At 40.8% G+C, this 27579-nt stretch overlaps 1 protein-coding gene across 4 annotated transcripts in view; it reads right to left on the minus strand.

The window, feature by feature from the left end:
- The window catches only part of APP (amyloid beta precursor protein), a 258633-nt gene that overhangs the window by 85648 nt on the left and 145406 nt on the right, over nucleotides 1-27579 (minus strand). For 2 of the 4 annotated variants that reach the window (XM_035017530.1, XM_035017529.1), the window contains exons 7-9: nucleotides 15904-16071; nucleotides 13555-13611; nucleotides 637-770 (exon numbers count right to left, since the gene is read on the minus strand). In XM_035017530.1, the coding sequence (XP_034873421.1) occupies nucleotides 637-770; nucleotides 13555-13611; nucleotides 15904-16071 (359 nt within the window). The remainder of the gene's footprint in view (nucleotides 1-636; nucleotides 771-13554; nucleotides 13612-15903; nucleotides 16072-27579) is intronic. The other 2 variants (XM_035017531.1, XM_035017532.1) reach the window with 1 other exon arrangement.

The following is a 27579-nucleotide window of genomic DNA, read 5'->3' on the forward strand; positions in this document are numbered from 1 at the left end:
AGTGAGAAGAGCACTGCACCAAGAGCAAGAAAGCTTCTAGTTCCAAATGCCATCTCTTGTGTTTCTTATATTGCTTTGTTCTAGAGTGGGAAGCCACAGTCTTGAACCACTGTTGCATTATTGATCATTTATGAAACAAGATGGCAAAAGATCATTATGGTTCACATTGCTTTTAAGTTCCTATGGCTCTATGAATTAGCTTTGCAAGAAGTGTGAGGTTCAAAGTTATAATACTTTGGCATCTAATAAAAAAAATTCATCTTTACTACAGATCATTTTAAGGGATTTTAATTTACAACAGCATGGTTACAGGGCTAAGTATACACAAAGTAATAAAACCAGAGAGAATGTTGCAGACATAATTTAATCTGTGCTTATGAAATCCTGCTATACTTAGTGTGACTGCATCTCTCCTAGGTGGCATGCTCAAGGAGGATTCTAAAAACCTGAAACTGGTACCCTTAGAGCAAACATTTAAAACTAAGACTTTATGTCTTTAAAGATCTGGCTAAAATTACAGACCCCTCCTGCCCCTAGGCATTCATCAGCCACAGAACCCCCAGGGAGACTTCAAGGCAGAGGCCAAGTCCAGATTTCCCCTTTATTGTAAACTGAAGGACAGAAAAGTCACTTTACCTGGGACATTCGCTCGCGATGCTTGGCCTCCAGCCTCTCTTTGGCTTTCTGGAAATGGGCATGTTCATTCTCATCTCCAGGTGTCTCAAGATACTTGTCGACGGCGTCAGGGGTGCTGGCTGCCGTGGTAGGAACTAGAAAGTAGAAAGAAGAAGGTTTGAGAAGAGAAACAGAAGGTCCAATCATTTCAAAGAAAGCCATATTTTCCGTTTACTACAGAACAAAGAATTTAGTAGGGAAGCACATACAAGAAGTTAATGCTGTTGAAGAGAACACCGTGAGACATTTCCCAGCACAGTACAAATGTTTCACCCCTTTCAGTATAGGGTGAAGGAAAATCTATAAAACAGCCCATTCTGCGATTATAGTGGTACATTTAAAATTCTTTGCAAAACAGGCATGCACAGAGCAAAACCAGCCCGTGTTTAATACAGACATTTTGTCCCAGATCCCTATGCTTGCTAAATTAACTTTTGTAATACACTTCAAAGTAAAATACGTTATCAATATTGCACCTTATGATTCCTACAGACACCGAAGAAATCTCAGAATCGGTGTACTGCAGAATAACCACACCACAGAGTAAAGGTAAATTCTACACCACGTATTTCCGATAGCTGGATTTCAAAGCTATCTTTTGTGACAAAGTGGTTGAAACACTATCCCAAACCCCGTAAACGTCAATAAATGCATTTCTGAATCTCTCTCTGGATTCAAAAGGACCCTTCTGCCTTCACAAAATTTGACAACAGTCAGCCGATTCATTATACTAGCTGTCAAAAAGGAAGTGATTTCTATTTTGAATTCAACTAAAACTGCTAAGCAATGCGACTGACTTGCAGCATATACTGCTAAATTATGTGGAAACATAAATATCCATAAAACTGAAAAGCGTACTATAAAACAAAAATATTTTAACTCATGAGCCGAGTGAATTGTAATGCCCTATACAAGCAGTTTTCCAAAAGATTAGTAATGATTAGTGGGAATTCAAAGCATTTATGAGCTTACAAGAAAAAAAAAAAAGGAAAAAAAGATTTTGATTTAAAGAATAGAGTATGTTCAACCAAAACAGTGAAATTAGGTGTTTTCACTATGCTTTCAGGTCAAATCAACTTAAGTATTTTATTCAAAAGATTACTCAAATATCACCAAAGTTCTAAGTATTTTTCTTCACTGATTTTTATCTAATTATTGACTACCATCTTTGAGATATGATATCCCAAAGAGGACTTAAATGAGAAGTATTTGTGGCTAAATCATTTTGAAACAAAATTTTTTTAATTTAATTTTATTTATTTGCCAGAGAGAGCAAGCACAAGCAGGGGGAGGGGCAAAGGGAGAGGGAGAAGCAGACTCCCCGCTGAGCAAGGAGGCTGATGCGGGACTCGATCCTAGGGCCCTGGGATGCTTAACTGACTGAGCCACCCAGGCGCCCCGTGAAAAGAAATTCTAAGATAAATGTCTCTTATACGTGCTTTGAGAAAAAAACCCTGGAATCTTCACAGTCCAAAGGCTTCAAGATTTCAACCAAAACCAGACGCTTTTTTGTTACATAATTAAGGTCTTTAATTTTTAAGCGAAATATTTGCTCAGAATTCTTCCCTTCTTCTTTCATCACTATGTAATAATAATTTTTTAAAAAAATAAGAGTAGTGTAGGTATCCACACAGAGGGTGCTTTCAAGCGGAAGGAAGGAGGTGGGGCGTATGCCTGGGGTTATTTTTCAAAATACTTGTGTGTTCAGCCCTCTGCCTCCACCAGGGGATTGTGAGTCCACAGGTGTGGGACTGGCACAGGGCATTAGAGATTAAAAAGCATCTGCCCCCATCTTCTGTGTGGTAGATGAAGTAGATGAGGGAGCAGTGAAAGGGGAAAAGGAGAATAAGCTTTGCAATGAGGCACACCTTGTTTTTAGTCTTTCTTAGACTATCTGTGACCCAGGGCAGGTCACATGAGTTTGTGCCCGTTTCCTCATCTCTCAGCCAGCATCCTCGGTGCACGGGGAAAATGAAATGCGACCCCATGCATTAAGGTGGTATATACGTCCTTAGTGCTCTTCTCTCTCCCTTCGCTTATCACATGTCATTCAAATCTTAGAGCTTATGCAAACCATAGAAAAAATGAGCTACTCTTATTTCGCATCCAGTGAAAATGAATTACACAAAGGACCATGAGGTACCACCTACAGGAAAAAGAACATATATTTTTCTAAAAGATCTTTGGTATAACCCCTATAAAAGGTCCACAAATGATTGAAAAGGAGTCCTGAATTTTTAAGACTGAGAAGTAATTTTCAACTTAAAACCTTTTTTTTTTTTTTAAAAGAAAACCACAGGCAAGTGTTTTTCTGCATAAATTTAAGCAAATCAATATGCAAGTATATTTAACTTCATCAATGTTCCCCACTTGAAATGGAAGTGATGTTTAGCATTTTTAATTTGTTTCCTGTGGCTTTAATTGTTTTTTCATCTTTGTGGGTACAGCTTAAACACGAACACGTTAAAGTTCTTTTGGCACAGTACAATCCGGCAGGATGACAGAATTAGGCAGACCATATTTTCCACTTTGAATAAATGAAAATGTGTGAATGTTTGGGGTTCTTTTCACTGATCAAGATAGCTGGCTGGCTGTTAAGTGTTATAACCATAACACAGCACCCTCTTTTAAAACTGGAATTACAGAAGTTACTATATAAGTAGGAAAGTTCTCCACCCAACTTTTACGGCTGGCAAATTGTATGGTTTTCTCCAATTCTTACGATTTGCAAACACTGTCTATTGTTTTATGGAAAGGAGATAAACACTGAAATCTGAGTCAGTAGAATCTCATTAACTTATGTTAAAATGTAGCTTTGTAATATTAGGAATAAAAGAATATTAGAGAAATGAGCATGCAAGGTATATTTAATAGGATTAAGAATATTTCAAGTATTAAACCTTTTTAGGCACGTGGAAATAAATACAAATACTGTATTATTGATTTATTCCATCTAATCCTGTATTTCTCTTCGAGTAAATCCCTGTAAGCGGCCCTTGTTATTGCCTCTCGCTGAAGACTTTAAAGGAAGCTGTCTTTCTTTTAATCTTTAATTCAAGCATTTTAGCCATTCACACTAACACTCCATCTCAATTAGCCTGAGTGAAATTCTCCTGTATTCCTACCAACCAGCAAACCAGATCACTGTCCAGTCAAGGACAGAAGAATGATGGTACATCTTGATATCTGAAAATGAATTTAATATTTCATTATCACTACCCTGCAGCTGGTAGGGGGAAGGGGAGAACATTTTAAGGAGGAGTTTGCACATAGAGCTCGGCTTCTGTTTCTCTAATATCCCCACATCCCAAAGACATGATCACACCAGGAACAGCTGTTGGTTTGTGATGAAGTCCAGGGTAGGCCAGACGCATGATAACGAGGACAGGGGGCAGGGGCAGGGACAGGAAACCTGTGCCCTTTGTCCCTGCCCTTTCAAGGTGCTTCCTTTGGGAAAAGAGTGGCTCAAGGAACGGACAGGTAATGTTCCAAGGTGCACAGGAATGGGAAGCTGTTTATTGCAGGTCATTTAAAGCACAGGTCATTTTCACAATGGAGAAAGTAGAAACAAACTGGCCTTACGAGGGCTTACTTTGTGTTTTTTTAAGCTACCATACAGCAGTTAGTTCACCCTGTCCAGAGACCTCTGAGGCTCCTTAGAAACTGTGATCTCAGCTCACATTTCCAAGTTGGCCAAATAGTAACAGCCTGCACTGATTAGCCTCTATTGCATGAGGCACTTTCCACGTGTCCTCACTTAATGTGTGGGGGGAAGGAAAAATTACTCCATTACATTTATTGTGCATTTAACCTAATTCCTCAGATCTCTGACCCACAAATACGTCTGAATTTAGGATTAGGTAAACTATGAAAAGGCTTATAAAGTTAATATTTAGAGCAGAAAAGAGGTAATCCATCGATATGTCTGGGGCACCGGAAAGTATTTGCTTTTGTTAATGAACAACATGAATTGGCAAAAAACATGCTTCGCTATGATATCTGTCGAACTATTTTCTATCCAACAGCTGTTCCTGCCCTGAATGCTATCTTGCAAATGACCTCAACCCAACATTTCAGCAGAAGTAGGGTTATGAGACAGGGGTCATGTGAGAGATCCCACAGAGCGCGAAGCTGGATGATCTTTTAGCCTTTGGCCCCTGCTCAGACGGGCTCATCTGTGCCTTCTGCAAGCAAGCTCGCTGGATATATTCCCCTTTTGCAGAAAACTAGACTAAACATTCAGGGTTAAACACCTTTAGCTCTGGGTTTTAACCTCTAGCTGCCACATCATTAGCAGCCTGCCATCATCTACGCATGGGCTTTTAACTTTTCAAATGACCTTCATATTGATTTTCTTAGTCTCATTAACAGCCTGGTAAAATATGGTAGGATATACCTTAATATCAAGAATGGGTATCTAAATGTAATACCAAGCAAAAACAAATGCTACAGAAAAGCAGTTCCAGCTCACAGCACATTACTGCCTCAAGGTAAACACTCTGGTTCCAAAAATTCAGTGCATTCTAGATGACTAATACTTTCCATAGAAGCTTCATCCTTGCTTTTTTTTTTGGCAACCCTGGGCGGTCAGAGCTATCTGAAAAGCTGAGACAGCAGCTCGGATGTAGACCATGCCACCTTGAGTGTGTTTGTTCATTCCTTTATTCCTCTGTTTAACAAATATTACCACCCATACTGAATGTGAGACATACGGGAAAAACCAACGAGCAAAACAAAGACTGCTGTTCTTATGGAATTATATTCTAGTGAGAGAAACAATTACCTCAAAAAAAAAAAACAAAAAAAAAACCCCAGATAAAAATAAGTCACATTGTTAGAATGTGATTTGTATTATGGAGAAAAAGAAAACTAGAACAGGGCTGGGAAGAGTCAGGAGTGTGGGGAAAGGGAGCCGGGGGTGGGTGAAAGGCCAGCCTGGGTCTAACTGAGAAGGTGTGTGTAGATAAAGAGCTGAAGCCCCACTTCCCTGTCACCTGCTGGAGGAATGCTGCTGGGAGACGCAGAAACTAGCACAAAGGCCCTAATAGGTGAGTGTGCCTGGAAAATTCTAGGACAAGCAAGGTCAGTGTGGCCAGAGCTGAAGGAGCAAGGGAGAGAGAAGCGCGAGAGGCAGAAAGGAAAGGTGGGGACGGATCAGGTAAGGGCTGTGAGGAGCCAATGCGAATTGTTTTGAGGAGGGGAAAGATGTGACGGAATGCTTTCGGAGGGTCACTGTCTGCTGAGGGACAAAGCAGCAGAGGGTGAGGGGTTCTCATGGAAGGCTCTTCCCCCCTCCCTCCAGACATAAGATGAATCACAGATTGGCTTCTTTCTCTCATTGCAAAGGTAATCAGATACTAAGATAGAAATTCTTTTCACAGGTGTGTGAGTTCATTTCAGTTTTAGTAATTTTGCACCAATGTATCTCACAACATTTCCACTTCACATTGCAATCTCTCTTAGTGCCTATCAGAGCTCTCTTTTTCTTTTTTGGTGGATGGAGGGGGTGTGTGTACACATTTTCTTTCAGTTTATTTTATTTATTTATTTATTTCATATTTTGGGGGGGGGAGAGAGAGCGAGCCAGCCCGTGTGGGGGGTGGGGGGCAGGGGCAGAGGAAGACATAGAATCCTAAGCAGGTTCCACACCCAGCACAGAGCCCCGCAGTGTGGGGCTCGCTCTCACAACCCTGAGATCATGACCTGAGCTGAAATCAAGAGTCGGATGCTTAACCGACTGAGCCACCCAGGCGCCCCATTGCTTTCAGTTTATTAATGAACCCTGGTGCTGCCCCCAATGTTCCCGTAACAAAATACATCCACCATCAGTGGCGACATGATGCCAGTGAAACATGTCGCTTCCAGCATGTCCCCTGAGAAAACTTCATTAATTTTTAGGAAAGTTACTTCAAAACAAAGTGAAAACTGGTATTATCTTCAGAATGCAGTGGAAATCGCTCCCCTTGCCTCTTTGGAGGACCTCTGTATCACAGACATGATCAAATTCAGCCAATAAATCAAAACTTAGGCCACATTTTTAGTTCATTTCAGTTTCGACTGTATCATCACTACATAGTATTCCATTTCATGCCAGGCAGAGACTATATGGAGTCGAAACACTACAGACATCATGAAGAATTGCCCCTATCATTTTGATACTCGCTTGTTTCCTCAATCTTGAGGAGATACGTTTTTATAGTCAAGGAGGGCTCAGGATGCAAAAGGAGCTGTAACCCCACCTTCAAACAGAAACTGACTATCCACACCAGGCGATGAGGCAGAATGCTTCCCCAAACAGAGGCCCGTGAATGGCATTGGGTCAATATACTAATGTTAGATTCTAACGAAAATCTGGTTCGTCTCCTTTCGTCAGGAGAAAGGCAGTTTATCTCTACAGCACTGACAAGGGAAGACGAAAGTAAATTAAGACGTATACCAGTCATTGCTTTATCATCAACACTGCTATTTAACACAGAGCCGGTAACAGGGCGGCTTGAAATGGCTGTGGTTTATATTTGAGGTGGCAATGAGGATCATTCGCAGATAGGTGAAATATAAACCTATAAAGAAAGATTTTAGGTGAAAATTCAATCTGGAAACAAGGTAGAGCTTGCAGATGGCCACCCTGACGTTAACGAGAAGAAAAAAGCCTTTCCATTTCTCTAATTCCAAAGTAACTAAAATCCCTACCAGGCACTGAACTCAAATATTTATCGCATCCACCAAGTCCAGGCGAGAAGAGCCACTTGTAATGTGAAAACAGAGTGTGACCCTTAAATATGGGTCCAGACTCTCTAAAAACAGAAAAGAAAAAAGAACAAAGGCCCTTCTCCCCCCACCGCACCCTTGCTTTAGGCTCTATAGTCAGGGGATCATAGTTAGACTGTCAATGCATCGTGTGGACATAAGGTAATAAAAGTGTAATCTAAGCTGTGTTTACTTTAGCCGAGCCACGTTTCTTTTTTATGTCTTACGGACATGTCCTAGATGTGGGAATTTTGTCTATGTGAAAGGAGCGTCAAAGAATGAATGCTGGCGTCATTTTTATTAATCTCTCTCTGCAATTTAGCGCCATGCACCCAAATTTAAGAGCAACTTCAAGTCTGAATCTAAAAACCACATGGGAGGCAACAGCAGTTGTAACTGGCCTCCAGAACCATCTCACCCTTCTGTTACTGTTTCCTGTCCAGGTGTTGGGAGCTATTCTCAGCTTCATAAATGGTGGGTCATAAACAGATGACCCGTCAGAGTTGCTCAACACTCAACAGAGGAGTTCAAAAAGTCTGAATCTGCAATATTATCTACTTTCAAAGAAATTGTAGCAGGAAAAGCCAGACAGAGCTGTTAACCTCTGTGGAAGTCTTAAGGATAAAACCAATTTCATTTTGCTCTGGCCTTCCACACCAGTCTTTCCCTACACTTGTATATTTTACTTTATATTGTTACTTAGTCCTATCACACGCCTGGGTCCCATCTCATCAATAAAACTGTCAAGTTATTGGAAGCAGGGAACCAGATCTACTTGGCTGGTGTCCCAAATACCCAGCTTAGCACCAGCACATCCTGAGCTCAGAAGTGATAGCTTTATTAAATCAGAGGCTGACATACTGGTCTTCTTTTGGTAAATGTATCTATATATATTTTTTGAGCATAGCTGTATTTGTTTACCTATTGTCTGTAGCTGCTTTCACGCTATGATTCCAAGTTGAGTATGTGTAACAGACCATACGGCCCGCAAAACCTAAAATATCCACTCTCTGGTCTTTTATGGAAAATTTTCGCCAAACCTTTTATTAAACTATCTACTTACACTTCTTTGGAAATAGCTGAAGAACAGAGCACATATATAATGAGCATTTTTTATTGTTCTGAATAAATGAGTCTTTTTTTTTTAATGCTGGTTTGCTGAGCAAATCAATTCCTGTCCATTTTAGGGATTTGTCCCTATGATAGCTTGGAGGAAAAAGCCATTTTCATTCTGATCATTCTCGATACCAAAGATGTGGCTTCTACTAAGTGTCAGTCTAACAGATTTTACTGCCACTGATGTGACATGTAATTTAATGCACTCCCCCATCTTTTTAATGATTTTAATTACTATTAATAATGCTTGGCAGTCTTATAAAAATATCATACTTCCATTTGTATTCAAGAATGTGCTAATGGGAACTAATATTTGCTATTTCACAATCAGAAGAACAAGTACAGTGTGATTGAGAACAATGGTTCAAGTCTGGCCAAAGACTGAATGCCCGGGTGTTAGAAACAGGATATAACAACTCTGGGGTGAAGGTGGCACATTCCATTCAAAGGCTGCACAGTGAGTTTGCAAATTATGAGCCTCTCAGGCAGTGGCCTTAGAACTTGGGGATGGTGATTTGGCCTGATTTGGTATGTCCTCATTATTTTGATATTCTCTGGAAGTGCATTAGTCTGTTCTATCTCGACCATTGTGATATGAGTAAAAAACAATCTTTTCCCCTTCTGGATCCTGCATGAGGCCAGATCTAGCCTTTGCAGAGACCCTAAGGCCATAAACATGATCCCAAGGTACACCCTAGATGCCAAGGGATCTGTGTGGCAAGGCCATGTGGCATCGCTACAGATGGCCGTTCTCTAGCATATGCTGGGATTCTGTGAAACAGACAGAGGAGGAGGGGGGTGGTGCCTGGGGGAACCATGTACTTCCAACCCAGGGGTTTGCTGGTTTAGTTTGTTTCCCTAGTAGTGCTCATATTAGAGTAGAAAGACTATGAGGCCTCTAACTACCCTACATTCAGCACAGCAATTTCTACCTTACCTCGTACACACTGAGAGCTAGGATGGTGGTCTAACAAATTCATTAACATCTGTCAAGAACTACAGGCTTCTGACATTCAACACATCCACAGGCCCTCAAGTTCACGGGAAGTCTGCTTGTTTACACCAGCCTAGTTATATCTTTGAATCAGATGTGGGCTTACCTAGTCTAGATCAGAGACTCTCAACAGCTGGGGGGCGGGGGGAAGGGATGATTTTGCCCCTCCCTGCCTCGGGACACAATGTGGCGAAGTCTGGAGACAGCTGAAGTTATCATAGTTGGGGTGGTATCTTGTGGGTAGAAACTAGAGAAGATGCTAAACATCCTCCATACATAGGACAGCAACTGCAAGAATGAACCATTTAGTCCCAGACTTCAGTGGTGTCAAGGTTGAGAGGCCTTGGTTTAGGTATTGTCTGTGTCACAACTCGCTACAAGAGAGCCAAAAATGGGTCATTTGTTGTTCTCTTTGGCCAGACCCTTTGGTGCAGTCAGCTGACTAAATCCTGGCATGATGCTCTGTGTCACATTAAATGCCATTAAGGAGTCAGTCGGTTTGCCTTTTGAGATGCAATCTGATAGGGAGAATGCTAGGAAAAAAAATCATTCTCTCATATTTGAAACATAAACTAATCAATAAATATTTACCTATTAATAATCTAAGATTAATTGTTGCTCACAAACACAAATGGGCAGACACCAAATTAATGTCAGAAACAACTCTGGTCTCATCAGATACTTTATTCTTAAACAGGAAAAATATTTTATAAAGCTTTCAAATCCACAAGTTTATGAGTAAAATGAAAGCTCTTAGCCTATTTCTCTCTTTTTTATCTGTGGTTTAGATTCTTATCTACAACAACAACAACAATAACAAATCAGTGTTCCTTCAAATTGCAATAATTAAAATTGGTTTTTATGACAAGGATTTAAAATCCAGAAATAAGATTATAATATGTTTTTACAGGAAAATGATTGTATTTATAACGTACACCATCACAGATTTTCTCCACATGTGCAATGTTAACAGTAGTTTAACTGCGGAGCTTTTTCTATCCCATTCATATTTATTATTTGACTAGAAGCAACTCAAACTGAGAAACCCATAAAATCAACCACTTTGGTGAAGACAGACCTTCCAGTGAAACCCTAGGTTCGTGAAAGAGCCACATGCAAGCCCAGCTTGCCAAATCAAATGGGCTTGTTCACCTTCTTGTTGGGCTCACTTCTCTGACTACATTCTGCTATCTGCATTTGACCTCCAGATGATGTGACTTCTTTAATTCAAACGTGTAACTTTGCTAAAAATAAGATAGCATCGCTGCACAGGCTATAAATAACTAGAAATTATATGCTTTCTCTAGTCTGTTTGTACTAGCACTGAAGAACCCTACACTTGTTGTGATGAATAGTCTCTGTAGGTAGACAAGAAAATAGAGCTGCCAAAATTACTTCACCCTCCTGCGTGTCATGGAAAGGTGTCATGATCCCAAATACACTACAAGTAGTGGGAGAATATTACTGCAGAAGAGAAAATTATGAGATTTTCAAGGTATCTTTGGGAGAGCTGAGGACACAAGAACTTCACGAAGATAAAAAAGAAATTTATATATTTCTTTTCTTTTTTTAAAGATTTTATTTATTTATTTGAGAGAGAGAATGAGATAGAGCATGAGAGGGGGGAGGGTCAGAGGGAGAAGCAGACTCCCCGCAGAGCAGGGAGCCTGATGCGGGACCCGATCCCGGGACTCCAGGATCATGACCTGAGCCGAAGGCAGTCGCTTAACCAACTGAGCCACCCAGGCGCCCAAATTTATATATTTCTTAAAAGATTTTATTTATTTGAGAGAGAGCGAGCACACGCATGTGCGGGCAGAGGGAGAGAGAGCACAGAGCCCAATGTGGGGCTCGATCTCACAACAGTGAGATCACAACCTCAGCTGAAATCAAGAGTCAGACACTTACTCAACTGAGCCACCCGAGCCCCTCATGAAAATAAATTTATCAAATAATGCTCATTTCCGTTAATTAGTAAGAATGGAAAAATATAATTCTTTTACATGTTAAAATGATATAAAATGAATTTTTTTTTATAAAGGGGGGAAAAGATATTTATTGAGGCATGCCATATTCACTGCATTTAGAAAAAAAGTTTTTAGTTTTCTTCTTCTTTCTATTTTCTATATTCTTAAAATGCACTCTGAACTTTAAATGTAAGTTTTCTAACCTAAAAAACAGAATCAAATCCTTGGCTGTGTGGAGTGCAGTGCATAGCCACAATATCATTTATGTTTCAAAGCTGGTCCTGACACGTTTGACGGCTCTCATGGCCTCATTTTCTCCTACGTATAAAGGATATGAAGAAAATTCCCACAAAGTGCTCCTGAGAAAAATAAATGATCCGTGAAAATGGCTGGTAAACTGCAGCCTGCCACGAAGATCAATATATTATTAATCCTACAGTGTAATACCCAGTTTTCTCTGGTCCTCTAAGTCTACTCACTTGTCATACTTTTGATGTTGTTAGAAAAAAAATGCTTTGTCACGATCACGGGAAATACGTTGATTGTAGTAATAAACCCCCCACATCCTTCAAAAGTTATATATAAAGTGAATGAATTTGAATCTTATGGTGGCCATTAAAAAAAACTATGGTTGGTGATGAAATTGTTTGTAAATTACATAATTCTCTATTATTTATCTTTTTAAATTTTATTTATCTTTTAAAGATTTTTTTAAAGATTTATTTATTTTAAAGATTTTATTTATTTATTTGAGAGAGAGAGAGAGAACAGGAGCAGGGGCAGAGGGAGAGGGAGAAGGAGAAGTAGACTCTATGCTGAGCAGGGAGCCCGACGCGGGGCTTGATCCCAGGACCCTGGGATCATGACTTGAGCCGAAAGCAGATGCTTAATTGACTGTGCTACCCAGGCGCCCCCAAGATTTTTTTATTTTAGAGAGAGAGAGAGTGTGAGCACGTGCACATGCACAGAGGAGCAGAGGTGGAGGGAAAAGGAGAGAAGCATGCTGCTTGCTGAGTGTGGAGCCCAGCATGAGGCTCAATCTCACGACTCATGAGGTCATGACCTGAGCAGAAATCAAAAGTCGGGACACTCAACCAACTGAGCCACCCAGGTTCCACTTATTTTTTTTTTTTAGAAAGATCGATTTGGAGACCAGTTTTTTTTTTTTTTTTTTTTTAGGATAAGATAAATAAATGCTAATTTTCATTATATACCTGAACTACAACTGAAAATGTATCTCTTTTTCCAACAACTATAAGCTTCAATAGCGTGTGTGTGTGTGTGTGTGTGTCACCCCTAACCTAACAATGCATTAATCTATTTTTGGATATAATCCACATTTTAAAATAAATATTTGTGTGTTTAACACCACATTTTAAAACCAAGCTAGACTGATAACGCCAAGTGGAATCATCACAAAACAAAGACATTCTAAGATTGGTTGATGCAAGATTTCTTCAGATGAATCTTCTTCTACAACCTTATGATAAAACCCGAAGTTGGGCACTTCTGTCCCAGGAGTGTGCATTCAGGGAGAGGAAGAAGAGGTGGTTAGGAAATCTAGAGGTGCTCTTTCACTTCCTAAGGCTTCACGTGTGTCTTAACAACACACAGCTGAAGCCTGTGCATACACATTAGTCTATGGAGTTAGTACAATGCATGCATATTATGTATTTTTCTGGGATACGAGTCACTTACACATATGTGGCCTCTCGTTAAACTGTGGCATCTTGACAGCTTTAGGAAATAAAACAGTGATGCCAACTAAAACACAGTAATATTATATATACGATACATAATAGAACCACATTAAATTGAAAAAAAAAAAGATCAGAAATAGAAGTTTAGTCAATGCTCTTAGCCTGGCATCTGAAGTTGTCTGGCAAAACTGGACATAATTACAAAGCAAAGCAACGGAAATAAACATTTTATTGAAAGACAGGTGATGGAGACACACAAAACCATGCAAAGAAGGTGATGATGCTGGAGTTATAATCCAGCCGTGCATTGTATTATGTCCTCCCCCCCAGCCCCCTCCAGTGAATGACAACGTACGTTTAACAGCATCTTTGGGAAGAGGTTCCTGGGTGGTCTTGAGTAAACTTTGGGACACTATGGAGAAAATAAGAGAACATAACTAAAAACAAAAATAGAAACATGGGAATGATGGTTGAAACTTACATGATTCCACTGACCAAAGGGAAAAACAAAAACAAAAACAAAAACACTGAATGAAAAACAAAACTAAACAAATACCCTGAGGCTGGGCCCCAGCAGGGAACCAAAGTAAACATAAACATGAGAGATCTATTTCCACAGTAATACCTTAGAGTGCTGGGTATTTGGTCTCCAACAGCACTTCCAAGTAACCTGTGGAGAATTTCCTGCTCCCATTCTCCCTCCTTAGTGCCAAGCATTGCCAATTCCCAAGGAGCCACTCCGATCATCCATTCATAGGGCACCTCCAGCTCATAGCTCGGGCCACGTGTTGAGTTTTACTGTCCACTTAGATCTGCCCACTCTTCTGACCTTCAGCCTCTTGCGTTTGCTTTCTTGATACATTATTCTATAACCTACCTCCCCTTCTGAAACTAAATATGGACTGCCTGGCTGATCCATTACACCTTTGTTGGGAGTCTCTACCTTTGGTAAACCTCTCAGCAAAAGGCATGCCATCCAGGGCATCTCCTGACCTGTGGTGCCCACAGCTCGCTCCCAGACTGAGTCAAATCAGACTGATGAAGTGGAGACGGTGTGTGTACGGGCAGTAGTAGTGTTTTGGGGGGCGGGGGAATAATTTCTAACTCGAGGCAAATTCCTCACTGTCGATAATTCTTAAACACCCTCTTTCTTATTACGTGTGCATGCGTGCATGCACACGCACACACAATTTATATTCCAAAAAATAAATCCACCTCAGGGAAATGGAGAAAAAAAGTTGGAAATTGGCCAAGAAATCTCCCTCAGCAGCTAAGCCACTTAGAATCTCTGTAACAAAAGTCCTTTGTTCAAGAGGCTCCAGGCAACAGAATCCCCCATTGTGTTCCACGTTACCTGACCTAATTAACTTATTTGAAACAGGAGTCTTTTGAGCTAGATGCTACCATCATCCAATGGCAGCCAGAAAAGAAGCCCTTGGGGTTACCAATTCCTACACCTGTTCTCACACATGATAGAAATGGAGTCATCCCTCACCCAGACCAACAGGAACTGTTCCATTAGATTCCACTTAGATACTGGGCTTCACAATAGAAGGTCTTAATGGGTGCAGGTCCTTTTGTTGTTTAGTGTAAGCCCATGATCACAGCGGAAAACAATTTATATAATCCTTAGGAATCCCAGGCAGGAAATGGTAGCTGTCACCCTCACAAGAGCAAGGGAGAAAAGGCAGGAGTCTCTCAAAAAGGAGAGTTGCACAGTTACAAACACATACATACTGAATTTAATCTTAATTTCTCAAGCTGAGTAATTATTTCTTGAGTAGTTCAAATCTCCTACTCATGAACAATAGTAAATAAATAAAATTGGGACTTTCATATGGAAGGCTGTTGACAAGAAGAGAAGTCCCCTTTGTCTGGTTCACTACCTCCTGAGTGCTACCTCTGTGGAAAAAGTTTCATCTTACTTTTGAGTCACTGTCACTTTATTTATTTATTCCCCAGAGTTATGAAGAGCTGAAGGTTCGAGAGAAAAGGCTTTGAAAATTATACTCCCCGAGTCTCTTGTCATTCAAGGTTTCTAACGTTAAGTGAAGAGTATTCTTCTGCTTCCAAGAGAAGACACTAAAAATCAATATTGCAACCGGCCCAGTGAGAGCTCAGAGGCCACTGGGGCCTTTCTATCCTCCGACATTTGAAGTGCATATGCTCAATTCAATCACACTCTCTGCCACCACAATCAAAGTCACATGTTACAAAATAACTTAAAGGTTATTACTCATCACAACAATCCGCCTTGCCAGGGCAACCGAAGCTGCATCAGCCAGGCTTCTGGTGGGTAAGCCTTGTTTGCACACGTACTGCTCATGCACAGACCCGAACACAAAGATGCAGACACACACACACATAGACATTTGCAGAAAATAGCTGAGAAGACAAAACAGCGACTCCAGCTTGGCTTAAAGAGAGGCACTCAAAAGAAGTCCCTAGAGACTGCAAGACGAATGCACCACAGCTAGAAGAAGAACACATCCAGGGCCATGCTTTATTAGAGAAAGACAGAGGTGTGTGCTCAGGGGGGAACAGACGGGAGGAGACGCCGGGCAATTAGAGAAGTGGACAGAAAACGTGGTTAGTGGTAGCAACAGACCCGTTCCCAAGGACCAGGAAAACCAGTCTGTTACAGAGAGCGGAGTCAGTGGCGAGAAAGACGAAAGGTGGCCAGGCTCGAGGAAGGTCCACTTACTGACGCTGCCACACACGGCCATGCAGTACTCCTCTGTGTCAAAGTTGTTTCGGTTGCCGCCACATCCGCCGTAAAAGAACGGGGCGCACTTCCCTTCGGTCACATCAAAGTACCAGCGGGAGATCATTGCTCGGCATGGCCCCGTCTCGGCCTGTTCAGAGCACACCTCTAATCAGAGGAGACGTGGGGAACCACATTTAGCATGAAAAGGTACCAGCTCGCGGTTCATGCACATGTTTACTTATGCATCAGTCCTCCCTGGGGGTGACGTGGGCTGGGATTATTAGGCAGATTCTGCCCAACATTTCAATCACCTATCAGGACTTTGGAATGACCTCTGAAACAGAGCCGTGCATGCTCACCTGGTTTAATGAGCGTAGCTTAGTAGTAGTAAAAGGATTCCAGCTGGAGGTGAACATTATCTTTTAGCCGCTTTTAGATTAATAGTAAATGCCCCAAAGTGTCTGCACATCGAAATATTTCTTCACTCTAACAAATAAACTTCTCTTCTAGAATAACCTCAAGTCAGCTTTAAAGGTAAAAGGATCGTGTCTACTTTTGATGTAAAAAACGTACCCTCTCACAAACATCTGATTGTTTTCCTTCAAGAAGGACAGCCTTGCCTCAGAGTGTAAAATAATTACACGTATTTTGAATTTGATCCAGTTTGCAGAGAACCAGCCTGTCCACTGACCGTATTTGAAAACATATGTAACATCTGTAAATGTGACTGACAGACGATTATACTAACTTTAGTTAAATACAATTTTTGATTTTTCATTTATCTGTCCTTTGGGCAAAAATGTCACAAACAATAAAACATCGTCAACCAACTCTAATTTGTTAATACATACCGTGTACCGTTTTACCTTAAAGCACATCTTACCTGTCAACACACTTTGCCACCCTCCCCAAGATCAGTGCCACGATCACTGATTGATCCAAGTGTAATAACCTCTCTGTTTCCATTTGTAAAGTTATGGTGATTAGAAAAGGAACTCTTCCTCCCATGTGTATTCCATTTTTGTTAGAAGTAAAATAATTCTCCCTCTGAGTTTCTGTCTTGCCCTAACTAGGCTTATAGAGAAACTGTGGATGCCTGAGCCCACACAGATGTCTTGTTTATTAGGTTTTCCTATCATACCAAGAAAAAGCATCCTTCTCAAAATGCAAAACTCAGAGCTTCCAAATTAGGAATATTCAACAATATTCCTCTGTTTAGTCCTTTAATCATTCACTCAAAGACAAAGATCCATACCGTCTATGTAAATGAGAACTACTGTTGAACCTCCCTATACACCACTTATTGCTCTTTCCAATTGAGACTGAGGTGGTGGCAAAACCAGGAGCTACCACCACCATGATGACATCGACGGTCAGCATGGGGCTCAGAAGGTGGATGGCAAATACTGTGCAGGTGAAAAGCCGGTGTACTGGATATCCAAGGTGGTTCTGGTGCTCTTTAGTTGGTTTTCAGGTGGACGTATCTGGCTCCAGGAGCATCAGCGCTTAAGGTCACCCATCTCTAATGTTTTCTCATTCAGTACCGCTGCTTTAGAAGTCCATCCTTGCCAAGCCATGATGTATTTTCAGTTTGTTTTCTGCACAGAGCTCTCCTGTACGATGAGAATCTGCCAACCCATTCACACAAGCTCCCCATCCATTTGTGCAAGTTATCTCCCATAAAGTAAAGGACTGGTAGTCATATTTATAAAGGACAAAATAAGTTTTGGGAGTGGGGAAGAGCCTGATCACCTCTCAGTTACTGACAAAGCAGCTTCCGGGCTGTAGAGCTAAAAGCCACACGCCCCAGAGGTGGGCTCCCTGCAAACCACAGCCATCAGCTGTCTCCACTCCTGGACCTTAACGACTCTCTCCCCCCCAGCTTTAAGAAACACCTTTACAGGCTCTCTCGTATTTCCCTCACCAATCTGCACATGTTTATGTGACAGGCTCTTTCTTGTTGCGAAGATGTGGTAATATTCATCATTAATCCCTTCCTCAGGCTGTACTCATTGCAACAAGACTGCCAGGCAACGAATGGTGTCTTCTGAGCCTACACTGTGGGTGAAGTTGGCCCTGGAGTTGCCAGAGGCTGCTGCTGGCAAGAAAGGTACAGGGTGTCACAGGACCATCGGCAACAAAACCCATCGTGCCTCAACAACTCACGGAGGTCCTCACATTTTATAGGTCTTAGTACCAAGTACGTGTGGTCTTGTACTCGTCTGCTGCAGGCCCCACAGTGACCATCACGGCTGTGCAGGGGCAGGAACCTGTCTCTACAGCATCTGCTGTGTACTAAATAAAAGTGAGAGAATTTGGGGTAGGGGGAAAAGTGAAGTCATGGGATAAAAGAATGCTGATCAAAGGACAGGATCCGTGATAGATATTTCCCTTTGTGTGTCACCTCGTAATTACTTCTGACCAAGGCAAAACCTCCCAGTCTGGAACTCAAACAGCATTTTAATATAGTGCCGTTTTCTTATACCTCAAGTGAAACATTTTATTTCATTCATTTAATTTTTCTTCTGCCTTGTTCAAAAATGGCTATGAAAACCCTCTGTATCGGGGAGTACCCACATGGGAGCCTCCAGAACAGGGGTACGAATGGCTCTCTGTCACTTTGCAACCTCTCAAAGACAAGGACTCTGTCCGGCTGGTTCTGATCTGCTGACGTGGAGGAGTGCATTCCAGCTGGCTTGAACCAGAGCAAGCAGGCAGGAGAGAAAGGGTAGCTCGTAATCCCGCCAATCTTCAGCACCGCTGTTCTACCATGGAGCTGACCTCTCCCAACTTTCCTTCTGGCTAGGACTCGGACATCAACTTCCTCAAGTACTAGGGTACTTGAGGGACTCAGTGGGAAATTATTTACAATACCATACCTTCTAGGACTGTAATCCCCCTAAAACAGAATCCACCTAAAAATTAAAACTGCAGTTTTCTTTTCTCCACCTTCATTTTCTTCTCAAAATGTAAAATAATAAGTAAAAAGACTCACATTTTAAAGCCATTCAAATTCCAATCCACCTTCATTTCTATTCAAAGTAAATCTTCCATACCATAATGAAGAGAACTTGCCCAGAATAAAAGCAGGGATCTTTCTCAGAATGCTTAAAGTCAGACAGAAATATTGGCCCAGACTTACATAGACATCTAAGGAACGATGATCTTTGTTTATTCATATTTAATTCTTAAACTTCTAAGATCACAAATAGGTTTCTCAGTATTCATCTAGCTGAATTCTGCTGGCAGGGAATGCTTAATCTCTTCTTTTAGAATAGCTCTATCCACGCTTTAAGACAAGAGACCATTTAATAAACTGAAATACTAGTATACACAAAGCATATGAGCTTACATGCTTAAAAACCAGCTCTATGCATTTTATATCTTTGTAACGTAGGCCCTTGCCAAGACCTGGGCTGGTTTCAACACTAAATTCCATTTTCTAAAAATCAATAATATACAAATACAATATAGGAGCAAAGCTGGAGCTCCCTAATATAAAATGATTAGGCAGTCCACTGTCCAAAAAATAACGCCTTAACCACAAAAAATTAACTCTAAATAGATGTCAAATTGAAGTAAACTTTATTGTGGACAACCAAACTTAGAGAATTTTATACTTTATAAAAATCTCAGCATGAAGACAGCTGTGAAAGTAGCAGCTAGGATGAGGGGAAAATCACCACTTTCCAATGTACAATATTATAATGCCTCCTTAAAAAGCAAGATTAATGGGTGCCTGGCTGGCTCAGCTGGTTGAGCATCAATTCTTGATCTCAGGGTCATGAGTTTGAGCCCCACACTGGGTGTGGAGCCTACTTAAAAAATTAACAAGTAATGTAAAAAGTGTTTAAAAAAAGTAAATAAAAAGCAAAATTAATAGATTAACAAATAATTAGCTTTAAATAAAGCACTAACTAAAGAATAATTTTAGAATAATGCAAGGCTTTGTATTATTCGTTTTTAATAACTAAATTTCAATTATTCTGACTACTGGTATATGTGAAAATAAAACCAGTATTGTATGGAATGTATAAGGTTTAAATTTACAAATTCTGAGAAAGCAATCACTTGAATAATCCTAGAAGACTCTTTTATAGAAAGCTAGAAATTATATATTCTGATATTGTAAAGAAACAAAAAAAATTATGTAGAAGAGTTTCTTCATATGCTGCAAGAATATATGCAGAATTAAAGTTCAGATATAGTACAAATATACCTATTTTCCTCGAGCTAAAAATTACATACCTTGAAATTTTATTTTTTTTAAGTAGTCTCCACGCTCAGCGTGGAGCCCAATGTGGGGCTTGAACTCACAAGCCTGAGATCAAGACCTGAGCTGAGATCAAGAGTTGGATGCTTAACTAACTGAGCCACCCAGATACTCCCATATCTTGAAAATTTAGAGTACAAAGGGCAAATATAAGAAGACAAATACAGTCTGACTTTGTAATAAATCACTTGTTTAATGTTAACCGTAAAATAAAAGCAATGACAGAAATATTAAAATCTACTAAATACGCTTATCCTTAATTTTTCCAGTAAGTGTCGACTGATCTGCCTAATCATTCAATTAATAATGAATATGGCCAGTTTCAACGCAGTTTATAATAACTACTTTTCAGCCTAATTAAGTTATTCCTGCAATTCTAAATATTACTATGGGGTGCAACTTCGTGATCCTAAGTTATTAGAACACATCTCATATTCTGTTGAATAAAGTAGACAGATTTGTGTTTAACTGCTAAGTAAAATTTTAAAAAGGCAACATACCAGAAAAACAATGATTAAGAGTGTATTTTTTGCAACAACAGATACATGTACTTTTAACTAAAAGGAAATTTTATAATGTGCTTGCAAATATTAGCAAGTAGCCATCAGAAAACCTGTCCAATAGAAAGTAATTCTGATCAGGGCAATAAATGACCAGATATTTATTACCTAGTAATTGTATTTCATGAAATAAAGGCATATAAAAATAGGTAAACAAGCTTGGGCCAAAAGTCTTATAACAAATCTCACTTAAGCCCCAAATATGGTTTGGACTATGTAAACAAGTGATGGAACAGCTGTGCGTGGTCATGAAATCACTGACTCAGTAAGAAACGACGGGTGACAAGGTATCTGTAGTTGGCGAGCCTGTTAACTGAAGTGTGTTGATTCTCTGAGTCTACCTCATGCATCTGTCATTCCAATCATACCTGACCCAATTCTCCCATCTCCCCATGATGAAAAAGTCTTTATAAAATGCCACTCGAAGGAGATCCACTTGTAAGGGTTTAGACTCATGGGTACTCTCATGGTGGCGGTTCTGGCCGCATCCAAAGAAGGGCACCACTATGACTTTTCCTGATTTCTTTGTTTCCTGTTATGCGAATAAACTTGTTTTTCATGGAGCTGTGTGGTTAGAGCAACATGGTATTATAAGAAGCTCCAAACTCTGAATAAGATAAGAAGAGGTCATGTCCTCTGCTGGAAATAAGGCAAAGTGATTTTTCTTAGTGACGGAGAGGCAGGGTATACTGGCAAACTGATTATCTCCGGGGGAGAGGGGGGGAGTGTGATTTATAATGTTCAATGATTAACATGGTGTAAATATTCCCACCCTTGGTATTTCAAGATATCATTGGTTGTGGCTCACAAAATTCCTGTATAATCACCTTTTACAGGCTAGCAGGAGTTATCTACCCTGCACCAGTGAGAGGAATTATAATAAAGGCACAAGTGAAACTAGTCACAACTGCCTATGTAGGAAGATAGTAAGAGTCTTCTAATTTGCTTGGTCTTGAGAGCTGAATTTTTACAAATTTGCTCAGTGGGAAGACACATCAGGGTTCTTTTACACTTGGTGACATTTGATAATATATTAAGAACACCCCCCCCATAGATAAGGATGGTTTTCCCTTTCAGTTTCTTATTCCCTGTCTCAATCTCCTACATCTGCAAGGTATGAGGGGCATGCAATGCTACTAGAAACTACCCCTCAAAGTGCAGTCCATGGATCAACGGGGCCAGCATACCTGGGTCTCAGGAGCCACTCCAGAGGTCTATCTCTGAATCTATGTTTAGCAAGTGCCTCAGTGGCTTGAAGGGACATTAGTGTTTGAGAAAGCAGTGTGATAAACCCTTTTATGTGCAGCTGAAATGTCGAAACCAGATATGGAAGATTCAATCACTTTCTGAAATGACCGGAGGGGAAGGATGAATAAAAAAGAAGCATAGGTTTTTGGCTTATCAAGAGAAGTCCACGTATATTGGGGTAAAGAGGAATACAACATATTTTAGTAGAGGTATTAAGACTCAACTATGACCTATCTCAAAAACTTAATTTTAAGAGTTAGCCATACATATTTCTTTGACAGTTTCAATACTTGTGCCTTAAATCCAGTACCAACATAATCATTTTCTTACATACGTGTCTATGAAAACTTAGACTTCTCAGAAATCTGAATTTAAGTGATAACGTTCTTGTAACATGCCAGAACACCAGAAATAGTTATTATTTTTATTTAGAGAAATAAACAAAGAAGCAATGAAGGAGGCTTGAAATTTACTATCTTTTATCACCTCTCTGTCAAGAAAGAATTACATGGAGTTCCCGTTCTTGCAACAAAAAAGGATGCTTCTAGATAATGCCAGTCCTCGTTGGAGGACAATCCTGCTGTTCCATGACCTTTTTGGGGGGGAGACTGGGCGTGTCCACCTTGCCATTTTAGCTGGTCTCTTGTCACAGGACCCAGCAGGAAAGAATGGGCATCCTCCGGCTGAGAACATGTGTCCCTGATTGCTATAGGGACCCTCACTACCATCTGCTATTTTAAAATGGTGTACCAGGGAAGAGTGAACTGCTTTTGGAAGAATACAAAACAAAGCTGGGAAGGCAGTTTTGCTCCATCTCTCACTGCTTACATGGCAAATATGCATACGCAATATTTAAAAAAATATAAATTTTGTGCTTATTCGTCTCTAAGCTATGAAACGACATTTCATATCTTACCAGATACCTGTTTTTACCTGATAAATCAGTATTTATCACCTTTTTTGAGCATATGTTTTATTTATTCTTCTCAAACAAACAGAAATGTTCACTGGCTACCTACAGTGTGCAAAGCACTGACCTCAGTGTCACAGCCGACGTTAAGATGAGACACAGTCTCGCGGGGGTGTCTCCCCGCTCACATATTTAAAGCTGGACAGCACTGGAGATCCCTGTGTCATAGTCCAGGGGTTGCAACCAGAGAGATTCTGCCCCCATCCCCTCCCAGGGGACATCCAGCAAAGACTAGAAACATTTACAGTTGTCACAACCAGGGGGTGTTCCTGGCACGTGGTGGGAGGGATAGTGCTACTAAATATCCTAAAATGAACGGAATTGTACCATTGTACTGTACCGTATCAGGCTCAAAACACTGTTAACGCTGAGACTGAGAAACCTTGCCACAGTCCACGCAAACCCCAGAAGGACTCACGCTGCATTGTAGTAATTTTGCCCAATCCGGAGACTGAGGACTAATGAGCAACAGTCGCCGACTGTTGCAGAAATCTTAACAACTACTATTAAATTCCAGAACAGCTTTAGTCATGAGATTGCCCAATGAGGGCCTTCCATGTTTCTCTAATGAAACATTAGGAATTCAAACTCACATGCAAGGAACACAAACTTCCTGTCCAGATTCTGTCATACTCTCATATTCGGCCTCGGAAATTATATCCAACAGGAACATAAAGTAAATTTAAGAAAAAGAGAGACAGCCCTCTTCTCATAGTTTTAAATACTTGAACAGTCTTACCATGATAAACAAAGCACAACGCACCTTTGACAAGTCTTCAGTTATAAACTCCTTTTACCATTTCAAGAGTCTCTCAAATTATTATTTAAATAAAAGTTTACTTATTCTTTTTTAGTAATCTCTACACCCAACGTGGGGCTCGAAATCACGACCCCGAAATCAAGAGTTGCATGTTCTTCTGACTGAGCCACAGCCAGGTGCCCCAATTTTTAAAATTTGGGCTTTTCTGAAGGGTTTTATTGAGCAACTTTTTGAGGTGAGATTCAGTCAGCCTCACCTTGCCTTGATTTCCTGCTCTTCTAACAAAATCCTAACGGGTCAGAGGTTGGAAGAGGTGGCTGGAAGCCAGCGATGAATTTTGAGAAGGGCAAAATAGTTGATGGCCGAGAGAAAGAGGTGTTTCGACTGTAACCCACCCTGCTTAAAAACTCCAGGAAGCATTTTTCTACAAGAGAACTACAGATTTCCATTAAAACCCACAATTCTGTTCCCTGCCTGTGGAATCTGAGCCCCTACTCAATGAGGCAAATGGACTGGCTAAAAAGGCATGCCTCTGAAAATGACATCAAGTCTAAGTGAATAATGAATTGTTCTCTCACTTGCTAGATTCTTTTATTACGTTTGTTTTTTATTTAATTGCAAATTCCATGTTGTATAGATATATGCAATTGTTGTGTCTGAAAAGCCCACAATTTGGAGTAAGAGCACTGGGGCATTTGTACATTTTTTGAACAGCAACTGATTTGGGGAAAAACATGAGAAAGACTAGTATTTTTTTTTTTTAAACTGGTTTCTGGACTTGAATTGGAATGAAATTATTTTTTATCTTTACAGATGTACACATAATTGCATTAAAATGCCTTTGGTTGATTATGTCCATTACTAGCACTGAGTCTTGAAACATGCGGTGTAGGAATGGAACGTGAAAAGTACAAGCCACGAGCAACACGGTATTATAAGATGCTCCAAACGTGAACTATCAAGCAAACGAAGTTCAAAAGTATAATTTCCTATGTGGCCATGCAGGTCTTTGGGAATATCCCAAACCACTGATTTCTGCATTTTATGGTGTGCAAATTATATCTCAATAAATTTATTAAAAAATAGAGAACTATTTATGTATACACACAATTTTTTTTTTTTAAAGATTTTATTTATTTATTTGACAGAGAGAGAGACAGTGAGAGCAGGAACACAAGCAGGGGGAGTGGGAGAGGGAGAAGCAGGCCTCTCGCAGAGCAGGGAGCCCGACGCGGGACTTGATCCCAGGACCCTGGGATCATGACCTGAGCCGAAGGCAGACGCTCAACGACTGACCCACCCAGGCGCCCCTAAAATAATTTTTTTTAAAGATTTTATTAATTCACTTATTTTAGAGAGAGGGCGATAGAGGGAGAGAGATCGACAGAGAGTGGGGGAGAGGGGCAGAGGGCGAGGGAGACAGTCTCATGCAGACTACATGCGGAGCTTGGAGCCCAACTGGGCTCCATCCCATGACCCCAAGATCATGACCTGAGCCGAAATCAAGAGTCAGATGCTCAACCGACTGAGCCACCCAGATGTCCCTAAACTAATTACTCTTGGTTCCATCTTTTTTTTTTTTTTTTTAAGATTTTATTTATTTATTTGACAGAGACAGAGAGGGAACACAAGCAGGGGGAGTGGGAGAGGGAGAAGCAGGCTTCCCGCTGAGCAGGGAGCCCGATGCGGGACTCGATCCCAGGACCCTGGGATCATGACCTGAGCCGAAGGCAGTCGCTTAACCAACTGAGCCACCCAGGCGCCCCGTGTTGTTGTCGTTTTTGTTTTAAGATTTTATTTTTATTTATTTGACAGAGAGAGAGATAGCAAGAGAGGGAACACAAGCAGGGGGAGTGGGAGAGGGAGAAGCAGGCTTCCTGCCGAGCAGGGAGCCCGATGAGGGGCTCGATCCCAGGAGCCTGGGACCATGACCTGAGCCGAAGGCAGAGGCTTAACTACTGAGCCACCCAGGCGCCCTACACACAATTTTTTATATAGCTCTCCTCCTCACTCTTACATTTTAAGCAAACTACCTGACTGGGCTTTCTGAATTGGCACCACCTAGCTACATGAAATGAAGCGGTCAACGCCATGCTCGGTCTCTGTCAAAGCATGTTTCAAACACCTCAACATCAATGGCTATCATGCCGTGGGCACCATCAGGAACAGGCTGCCACCTGTCACATCTATGCCCAGTCACAACACGAGTTCTCTCAACATCGTTAGGAAGGATGCTACATTCTGGTCCAGGAACAGGGGTGTATCTTAGTGGCCCTTAGTCATAATACTGAGGGAAAGGCTTCTTCGAAAGGGAAGAGCCTTTATCCCTTTGCCTTGTTCCCAAATACAAACTGGAGCTTTATTTTCATTTTTGGGCAGCACGCTGCTGTGAGGCCTTCAACAAGAGTATGTGAGCACATTTTTATGTTCCCAAGTCATGCTCAGTTTTCCCCCAAACCTGGTAAAAGGTTAAACACGAATGATAAGTAAGAATCCTATTAGTGAATCACAGGACACCTTGTTAAGTGTCACATCCATTACAGACAGGTAACAGTGGAGATGTCAGCATTAGGCTAAGGTCTGGTTCCTCTACCCTGGAGATCGGTGCAAGCCACTCTGATTTATTTACAACAGTTCTCAAATTCCTTCTTTCTGGTGCTCTATAAACTGGCCAATCTTGATTCTTCTTGAAAAATCACTCACATGCCAAATTCTCATCAATGCCTTAGTTAAAACTGAGGCAGAGCACTCTCCTGCCTCTGTGCTACTGAAATGCCTTACCAGCCAGGTCGAAGAGACCTGTGTCTCTCCCCAGGAGGGAGTGTGCAGGAATGGCTGGGAGCAACATGACAGAGCTACCCTATTCATATCCCTGTGCCCCCGGGAACCAGGGCAATGCCCAGAACCTGAGTGTCTTGGCTGATGTTGGTGGAACATTCAGCAGTAAATCACATGGTGCTGCTCCCAGATTAATGAGGACCAGAGGGAGAAGAGAAATAATTTCATTCTGCAGAGTTCAGTCATTTGGCCCAAGGCAAACAACATTAGATCAAACTCTTTAACTTCATCATCATATACGATGCTTAAAGAGCCACCTGAATCAGTCTCTGTCCATTTAATAGATGAACTTCCAAGAGGTTCAAAATACCCGCAAGAAATGAAACACTATCTTGAAATGCAGTAGCATTTAATATTATCTGGGTTGAATTTTCAGCTAGACATAAAATTTAACTGCAGGTATTTTAATATACAATGTATATTCATAAAAAAATATTTTAACCAAGAAATCGAGTTTAGGTTTTTTTTTTTTTTAAATTTTTTTTAAAGATTTTATTTATTTATTTGAGAGAGAGAATGAGATAGAGAGAGAGCATGAGAGGGGTGAGGGTCAGAGGGAGAAGGAGACTCCCTGCCGAACAGGGAGGCCGATGCGGGACTCGATCCTGGGACTCCAGGATCATGACCTGAGCCGAAGGCAGTCGCTTAACCAACTGAGCCACCCAGGCGCCCCTAGGTTGTTTTTCTTAACATGAATAAATAATCACCTCTATTATACCAATAGATATGGATACAGCACATTTATGCTTTTTATAATACAAAAAACCCAATCTGTTGTTTTACCTTTGGCATTCCTAATTAGTAGTGAACATTAGTTCTCTGAAAAATCGGAATAATGTTTACAGTCATGACAACTATGGCATATAGGTTAAATGAACACTTACTGTCTACCAGGAACTGCGCTAAGTGTTTCTCATAGATTACACTTCATTGAATCCTCACCAAATGATTAAAATGAGGTAAGTATTATTAAACCCCACTTTACAGAGGGAAGCAGTGGGATTTCAAGGTTATTTGACTGACA

The sequence above is a fragment of the Mirounga leonina genome, unplaced genomic scaffold (assembly GCF_011800145.1).
Source record: "Mirounga leonina isolate KUSES-001 unplaced genomic scaffold, KU_Mleo_1.0 Mir_172, whole genome shotgun sequence".
NCBI lineage: Eukaryota > Metazoa > Chordata > Mammalia > Carnivora > Phocidae > Mirounga > Mirounga leonina.